Source organism: Nicotiana attenuata, unplaced genomic scaffold (genome assembly GCF_001879085.1).
Source record: "Nicotiana attenuata strain UT unplaced genomic scaffold, NIATTr2, whole genome shotgun sequence".
In the NCBI taxonomy this organism is placed as follows: Eukaryota; Viridiplantae; Streptophyta; class Magnoliopsida; order Solanales; family Solanaceae; genus Nicotiana; species Nicotiana attenuata.
This window is the reverse complement of record NW_017670258.1, coordinates 1,559,798-1,568,577: the sequence shown is the minus strand read 5'-3', so window position 1 is coordinate 1,568,577 and position 8,780 is coordinate 1,559,798. Positions and strand designations below refer to the sequence as shown.

The following is an 8,780-nucleotide window of genomic DNA, read 5'->3' as shown; positions in this document are numbered from 1 at the left end:
ATCTGTGACTCTCACCTTTTAAAATCTTATAACCAACTTTCAATATTCAAGACTTGTATCATCGTTCAACCATGGATCGGTTAAGACAAAGTCAATACACGTTAAATTAGTAATTTTCACGTTGATGGAGTGGGGACAATAAAAACACTGAATTAATGACTTTCTTTTCACAATCTTTCCCTTGTTTCAAAGGTTTATGAGTTGTTTCTAGAGAATCAAGAACGTGAGCAGGATGATAAAAGCAAATCAGCACGCTTTTCTAAATAACAATATTGTCCAAACCAACTTGCACCATCTCAACTATTCCATTTATCGAATAACTCTATCTATCAAGGACTAGGCAGATGCGAAGAAAAGCCTCCTTATATCTTACTATAAACTAAGAGGGACATAATTAGTTGGGAAGAGGAGGGTTTGAAATTTTCACAAAATGCTTCATATTACTGCACCTACTCTGCTTGGAGAAAAATACCAAAGACATAAAATGATCACCAGAGAAAGAGAAGGTTTCATTGATATTGAAAGGTACAGATGAATAAATGAGAACTCCCTTGCGCTTTCTTATTATGTAAACAACATGTTGATATGTCAGGTACACATAACACAGTTGAGATGCCAAATACTTGATCCTTCATGGGGAGAGTGGGAAGAAGTATGCTACAACTGCTTTTAGGATGTACATTTGAAGGAGAAAATTATGGTCTCTCTTTACATTACCAAAATCTGTGCATTCGTACTCTATGTTGATGCTACATTCCGATGGTAGTCACAAAAACCAGCATGGAACCCTATAGTTAGCAGCAATTAGATTTCAGAACTGCATACTGGCCGGATTTAAAAGAGGGGACCTTCCACTGAATGAGAAAATGACTTCTTCTCATTCATTGATCAAAACATAAAGTTGTGACTACGAACTGGAACCTGTATAAAAGACTCGGATCATTCAGTGAAATACTCAAATTTCTTCCAGGTTGCATACCCAAAAGCGAGGAACATATGTACAACAAAGGGTGTTTTGGCCGAGATTTGCAATATAATAGGAAAGAACTTCACTTTTACATCTTAGTATAACGAACGAAGTTGCTCCTCACTGCATTAAGTTGCCACTGATCAAATGAATGTCACAGAGTCTTTTCTAATACAAACTCACCAGCTTCACTTCCGGGCACATCTGATTGGCTGGTCAAGTTATTAGCTTCACTATCAGTAACATCAAGGAGTTGACAATTTTTTTGCACCAAAGCTGATTTGTCCAGAACTTCATTTGTTGCTTGCACCTGATATAGCAGGAAAGAGAACTTATTAAGACTATGCAGTGCTGATGTTATCTGACGACAAGGAAGACTTTTAGCTCGCCAAGAGTCAAAAGCAAAATATACCAAGGGTCAGTAATATTTCTGGTCCATGACTGCAAGCAATTATTATGTTAGACGAATTTACACTTGGCCCAGGAATCAGGATAATACAGGAGCAGTTTTACAGTATTAGTAATTGGCCCTCAGCTTAGGGACAGAAACAGAAGTAAAATATGTCAATTTAAATGCAACTACCATGGAAAATCATGAACCAACTATGGAACCAGAAAATTCAAAGTGTCACCAAGTGTGTGCTAGTAAGCCGGTGACAACCATGAAGAAACTCAAAGCATTTGCCTAAATCACCAACTAGATACCAAGCTACTTGCCATAGAATTTGAGAAATATCTAACAGCACTAGGAACCAACAGCAGCATGTGTGACCCTAGAAGAATTCTGAGTTGCTCCTGAATATTGAAGTATGAACAAGCTGGCACACTTCTATTGGAAACAGTCTCTCTGTCTTCACAAGGTACATGTAAGGTCTGCGTACACACTACCCCCCTCCCCCCCCCCCCAAACCCCACTTGTGGGATTACATCGGGTTTTGTTGTTGCTGTTGTTGTTGTTGGCACACCTACAGGCCCCTTGTTGGCTAATGAACATTAGGTGCATCCCTAGTCTCCCTAACAAGCTCCCTACGAGATATCAGCTTTTTTTCAAAATCAGCTTTAGTTTTCATATGTAACATACTCCTAATTACAGCTATACAGAGCTGTGCAGCAGTTGTGACATAATGGCAAATGAGGTCCGAAACGGAAAACCTTGTTATAGATTCCACCTTTATACTTCTATATTTCGTAACAGATAATCGGCCATTTCATGTAGAAGAAAAAGAAGACAAGACAGTTATGAGTTGCACCCTGTATATCTTCAATTACATTTAATATTTCTTCAGTTTATTCTCCTCTCAACAGAAAAATATCACCAAATATATGTAGCATTGACTCCTCAATAATAAACACTCTCTCTCTCCACTTCCACTAATTGTTCATAAACATGAATCTTTATCTACAGAATAATGCTGTGTCTGAATCCATTTATACATGTCATCACTACACACAAAGAGACTGTATATAGGAATCAGTAACTTCTATTCTCCGGCAATCAGAGTTTATAATGCCTGTTTTCTTTCACTTCGTTCACTTCTTCTTTTTTTCTCCTTTTCAATAGATAGAACATGATAAGTCCTTGATAAAAATACACACCTGACTGCATGTCTGATTTATTGGGAGGCTAGATTCAGCATTATTGACTATCTGTGAGTTCTTGTGTACTGGATTCTTGGAATCTAAAATCGGTGGTACACTCGGTCTGTCCACTGAAACTCCTACCCTTGCAGCGTTCAAAGGGGCAGCAGCACCAGTTGATGCTTGCCCTGCCAAAGGAGCCAAAGATGGTCGTGGGATTGGCATGGGAAGTCCTTGACCAGGATGTGCGAAGGCATGACGATTGGATACAGCGATTCCTGGATAAGCAGCAGAGGCAGAAATTGGAGGTGACGGAAAATGCGATCCTTGAACAGAGGGGATTGGAAAAATAGGGCAGCCAGAGGATCTACCATTCATCTCAAGCATACCCATTCCATAGCCCATCCCCATTCCCATACCCATCCCAAAACCCATTGGAGAGAAATGTGGCATTTGAGCAGCATGCATGTGCTGCACTCCAGCAGGAAACATCATTGGCGGGACACAAAACCCTGCTCCCATAGACATTATCTGCAAAATAAGAGGATGAGCCAGTTAGCAACTGTAGTTATGACTCTAACTCTCAGTTCTTAAAGAAAGCATAGAAGACCATCATCTAACCTGTACTTGCAGTTGAAGTGTCTTCAAATATTCAATAGCTTCATCAAGCATTGAAGCTTTATCCGCCTAGCAATCAATAAGGAAAGCCATCAAAATGATTGAAAATGAGAAACTACAGGAAAAGGAGTTAGGATGCAATAAGGTTGGGTGATGGCTAATTTTAAGATTACCAGCAACATTTCATCAAATAAACCGTGTCAGTTTCAAAGCATTTGAAATATATGAGTGAAAAAACAGCACAATCTTATTCTAGCTTATGCATTGAGCTCAAATAAACTTACTGACGTTTTCTTAGTTTTTAACTAGCTTAAAGCTGATTGCTTGATGAGGTAAGGTAGAAAAGAATAGACTGATTCCTTTTCTTATAGAGAAAGGTGATTGTAGCTAGCACTAATTGTTGTAGTAATTACAAGTATGCAAAACACCAAAAGAAAAATCCCTTTCCAATCTTACAGGGATTACAAAAAAGGCATAGACAAAATCAAATATATCAACTTCTCAGCATGACTTTAACTTATCCAAAGACTTTTACCTTGTTGCAGTTGGGTATTAGTTCCTGTAATGCACGCATCTTTTCGTTAATCCTATCCCTTCGCCTCTGTTTGCACAAAATGAATCAGAATGCATTTATATCCAAATTGTCTTACGAAAATTTACAACCAGAAAAGGCATAAAAAAAAAAAGGATGATATGGTAATGGTTAGCTCACCCGCTCAGATAAATTATGCACCTCTGCAGCTCGGCTTCTCTTTGAACCTGTACCTCCTCGAGTAGGGCAAGTTTTTTTGATATCAACAGATTCTTCTTCAACATCCTGAACAAAAGATATTTCCTTTACAGACTCAACATCCTAACAAAGAAGTAAGATACTACAAAACGATGTTAAAAATAATGGCCTTTAAACAATAAACTTACTTCACTTGGACACCCGGAATCCTCATTATCTCGGGATTTCCTCTTTAGATTATGAGGCTGATCACTTGATCCTCTCTCTGCACTGCTACCAGAGCATACAGATGAACAAACAACCCCATGTTCAGCATTTCTCTCACCATCAGCTGTATCTGGCTTTGCCTTTGCACCAGTAAACTGACCAGGGGTGTTGTCACTATTACTCGAATTATCTCTGAATACATTATCAGACTGTTCAACGCGACATGATCTATCGTGAAAGCTAGCCCCAGACGCTCTTGACTCGAGTTGAGAAGGTACCACATTAGTTGGATAATGGAGGTCATTTTCCTTCTTGGAACTTAAATAGTCTTCGACTGCTGCAGCATTAACATGATTGTGGCTATTTGTCACATTTTCTCCTTCTTTACTTCCCTTTGCTTCTAAGGTAGATGAATCTGAGACTAAGCCCCCAGTAATATTTTGAAGCTTAGTTGCTTTAACAAATGTAGCAGGTCTTGAGAAATGCGAGAAGTTCAGCAAGCTGGAGCAACTTCCAGGCATACGTTGCTTTTGGATTTTAATGCTTTTGACCTCACCAGCTGCAGCTTGATTTTGACCTGAATCCCCATACACTGACACTGGAGTATAGCTAATTTTACTGCTAAAGACATCTGAAACTCCTGATTCTAGATGACCTTTCTGAGGTGCCAATGAACATAACTGGCTAAATTTGGAAGAAGGAGAAACCTTTCTTAGCTCAAAATTACCAGCATTATGAATAGGAACACTATGTGAATCCCTAATCATCTTATCGGAACTACCTCTCTTATTTATTAAACCAAATTCACTCTGTCCGGATGGTTCGTTTGCCGTCACACCAGATATTTCAGGCAAAAACTGAGAACAATAATCTTGTTGAAGACTATCATCTGCTGCATAACCTAACCAAGGCACCCCTTCATCCTCTTGAATCAAATCCAGTTCATCAGCGGGCACAGATAATGGCATATCATTCAACATAGAGTCCATCACACCAAACTTCCCAATCTTTGAGGCATTTGATGGTAGTTTATTAGGCATAGGGCTCTTCTTAGCACTACTGGACTGGCCTTGCATCATAATCTGACCATTTTCCCATACAAGCTCAACCAAGTCATTCTCAGGACTGCATAAATACCAAGAAAATTTCTCAAAACATAGCAAACAACCAACAACAAACTCAGTGTAATCCAACAAGTGGGGTTTGGGAGGGTAGTGTGTACGCAAACCTTACTCCTACCTTGTGAATGTAAAGAGACAGTTTTCGACGGACCCTCGGCTCAGTAAAAGCACAAACATAGCAAACAACCAACTAGCTAAATATCAAATCAACTAGTTCCAATCAAATTAATAAAGGCATAAAACAAAATGCAAAAATGGAAACAGTACTCACAAAGAAGAGAGATGAGTTGTAGATGAGATTTTCTGTTGGCCAGATTCAAGCTTCCCTCTAGCCATTTTCAAAAACTCAGAGAGAGGCATGATGTAGAGAACTGTGATAACTGCTAACTCAGAATTGCTCCAACTTTGGGCACTCTGACATTATTAGGAACCCTTCAACACCTGGTCCAGTAGCATTTTTTTCCAGCAAAAATCCAAAATTTTAGAAGTCTCAAGCATATAACACGGAAAACCAAAAACTGTTTCCATAAACTAATGTCCTAATGAGTAAAATTATATAAAACCCATAACAGTAGTAAAATTATAAATAATTAAGTTATCAGTCAAAGCCCCAATTGTTTAATGGGGTTTCATAAGATACTTTAAAATAATAAAGCAACCAACTTGAGCTTTCCTTGAGTTAAAAAGTTCAATCTTTTTATTCAATTTCAATCATTAGAGTACAAAACCCTTCAAGATATCTTAAATTAATTAACAACCCACAATTATTTATACACTAATATAAAAAATTACTAGTTAATTTAAAACAAAACCCACCTCTTCAAAACACACCAAATTAACACTCAGGTCCAAGATCAGCTCTCATCCAAATGAAAAAAGCACCAAACTTTATGCAAGAAAATCTCAGTCTTGAACTAAGTATTATTTACTTCAACAAAGATAAATTCTTTTATTCTTGAAAACACCAATATTTGGGTCTCCACATGCTCAACCTAGCTTTCCAAAAAAGTACAAATATTCACAGCTAAACTCCCACTTGGGTTTTTGAGCTCCAAGAAAAACAACTGTACTTCTCGAAAATGTAAAGAAGAATTTAGAGAGAGAGGAGGGACAAATAAAGAAAAGAAAGTAATGAGTAAAAAAGATTTCAAAGAGAGGATATTGGGTAGTAGTAGAAGGCGGCGAAAGGCTTGGGAATTTTGCAGGTGGCCGAGGTATGAAGGCACTCTCCACAGTATATATTTTTGTACAGAAAGAAATCACAAGAAGAATGTATAGTACTACTTGCTTGCTTTTTAGCTTAAATTAAACAGAGAGCATCAGTTTCCAAATCTGTTGTGCTTTTAACCATGGTTAAGAAAAAGTACACTTAATAACTTAACCACAGTCATATTTACCCTTTTGGAGTATTTGTTGGACTACTATTGTCGGGTTTGTAGTATGATTAATTTTGTGTTTATTTTCACTACCAAAAAAAAGAATTGTGTTTATTTTACAGGGATGGAAACCGTTGGTCTGATCAAACGGTTGCTTATAACCTCTTACATCAGCGTTATTTCGTACTTGTTTTTAACTTTGTTTTCTTCTTTTCCTTCTTTGTGATAAAAATGGAGAACTTTAAAATATTGTAAAAATGAACTACAACAACTTCTCAGTTTTTTCAATTTCAGTTCAGTAAATATATGGTCCAACCTTAGCAATAATAAGCTCGATTTGGTTAGAATTCTTACGACCAACGTTGTTGGTACGTTGACCATCATTTCATTAACCTTTTTCTAGATAATAACATAGATTATGTGAAAGTCTAGTATAATAAATGTGCTTATCTCAGTTAGAAGAAAAAGACACTTAAACCTCAATATTGTAGGTTCTTACTTGGTGATGTGGCTCGTTATAATACTCCCTCTGTTTCAATTTACGTGAACATGTTTGACTTGGCACGAAGTTTAATAAAAAAATGGAGACTTTTGATATTTATGGTCCTAAACAAGTCAAAAAGGGTCCCAGAATATTTGTGTGATTATAAAAGCTTCGCATTAAGGGTGGAATTGTAAGTTTAAGCTAAATTGCTTCCAAATTTAAAAATGGGTCATTTTTTTTTGAAACGGACAAAAAAGGAAATGGATTCACATAAACTGGAACAGATGGATTACTTGGTTACTTTAATCTAAGTCCTCAGGATAGCACTAATACATAAATAAAATGGAATATATACGTATGTGGTATTGCCATCTCTATTATCAGAATATATTTAAAGTAACTATACCGATAAAAACTTAATCAAATGAAGCGATTCTATATACGATAATATTTTTATCTTTATTGAAATTTAAACCTTATTAAATGAGATAGTTATTGAATGTAAGATGAAGTCCTACGTTTTCTTTTTCATAACGAATATCCCCCTTTCCAATATTCTGTTGCTCTATTTTGAGAGTCTTAAACTCTTGTTCTTTCTTTTTATGTCTCATTTCTTATTTTTGTATCAATCGTTTTCTCCTTCCCATTAATAAAGAGAAGGGGAGGTGATGGAATCTGTCGAATTTAGTGAAGAGGGTAGATCATGGAGGATTGAGCTAAGAGTTTCTTCTCCTTACTGAAAGGAAAAATGTATTACAGTATTCAGTCAACTACCTAAACTACTGCTATAAAGCTAATCAACCGACTAACTACTGAGTTAGTTACTAATTGTTACACATACACCCATCATGTTAAGTTAACTACATAATACTACCCTACTTCATTCTTGTTACTCTCAACACTCCCCCTCAAGCTGGAGGGTGTGAACACATTCAGCAGTCCCAGCTTGGACACTAGATATTCATGCTGCTACCTTCCAAGCCCTTTAGTCAAAATGTCTGCTTGTTGTTCTTCAGATTGTATGTACTGTGGCATTACATCTCCTTTCTGCACTTTCTCTCTTATGAAATGGCAGTCTATCTCAATATGTTTGATTCGTTCATGATAAACTGGTTTCTCAGCAATTTGGATTGCTGCTTTGTCATCACATAGCAACTCAACTGGTATCTTCAACTTTATCTTCAGTTCTTCATAAGTTTGAACAATTGAAGTTCAAAATTGAAATACTTGCTTGACGTTTGTTCGTGGTAACATCGGAATTGCGTAATCAAGTGCTCAATTTATTGTCGAATTCGGTGCACTCCCTCCAACTCTTTCTCTTATTTACTATTTTAATTGCATATTTAATTTTAGCTTATACTTTAATTTTTACAATATGTTGAATGCTGCTAAAAGAGTGTGTAGAAAAGTTACTGGTAGAGGAAATAAAAAAAGAGGTAGTGCTTCAGCATCTGGTAGTAGTAGTAATACCCCATTTACACATGTTTCCGAAACATCGCCTAATGATAATATAGATTATGAACAATTACAAGAAGATTTTGGAATAGAAGATAATGAATCAGGAATGGAAGATGAGATACCAGCTACACCTACTAGTGCTGGAGCTGGTAGTGTTGGAGTTGCTACAAGGGGTGGTAGTCGTGGCACTAGTAGTAGACCACCTGTGGCTCCGACTACTAATCGTAGAAAAAGAAGTAAG

General features: G+C 36.9%; 1 protein-coding gene across 2 annotated transcripts; it reads right to left on the bottom strand.

The window, feature by feature from the left end:
* Nucleotides 1–485: 485 nt before the first annotated feature.
* On the bottom strand, nucleotides 486–6,494 carry LOC109236817 (transcription factor PIF3-like). Of its 2 annotated transcripts, XM_019403048.1 has the most exons (9): nucleotides 6,038–6,494; nucleotides 5,493–5,662; nucleotides 4,082–5,225; nucleotides 3,876–3,980; nucleotides 3,699–3,764; nucleotides 3,167–3,232; nucleotides 2,564–3,076; nucleotides 1,151–1,277; nucleotides 486–921 (listed from the first exon to the last, which is right to left on the bottom strand). In XM_019403048.1, the coding sequence occupies exons 2-9, from the start codon at nucleotides 5,579–5,581 to the stop codon at nucleotides 908–910; spliced, it is 2,124 nt and encodes a 707-aa protein (XP_019258593.1). In that variant the 5' UTR covers nucleotides 5,582–5,662; nucleotides 6,038–6,494; the 3' UTR covers nucleotides 486–907. The 2 variants fall into 2 exon arrangements, with proteins under 2 accessions (XP_019258593.1, XP_019258592.1); XM_019403047.1 differs by having other exon boundaries at nucleotides 486–1,277.
* Nucleotides 6,495–8,780: the final 2,286 nt, after the last annotated feature.

What these genes read in the sequence shown, in the direction of transcription:
- LOC109236817 (XM_019403047.1), bottom strand. Translation starts at nt 5,581, where the DNA reads ATGCCTCTCTCTGAGTTTTTGAAAATGGCTAGAGGGAAGCTTGAATCT. An exon ending in ACAACTCATCTCTCTTCTTT is followed by an intron (nt 5,226 to 5,492) that starts GTGAGTACTGTT and finishes GTATTTATGCAG; the next exon opens with TCCTGAGAATGACTTGGTTG. An exon ending in CACTTCAACTGCAAGTACAG is followed by an intron (nt 3,077 to 3,166) that starts GTTAGATGATGG and finishes CTTATTTTGCAG; the next exon opens with ATAATGTCTATGGGAGCAGG.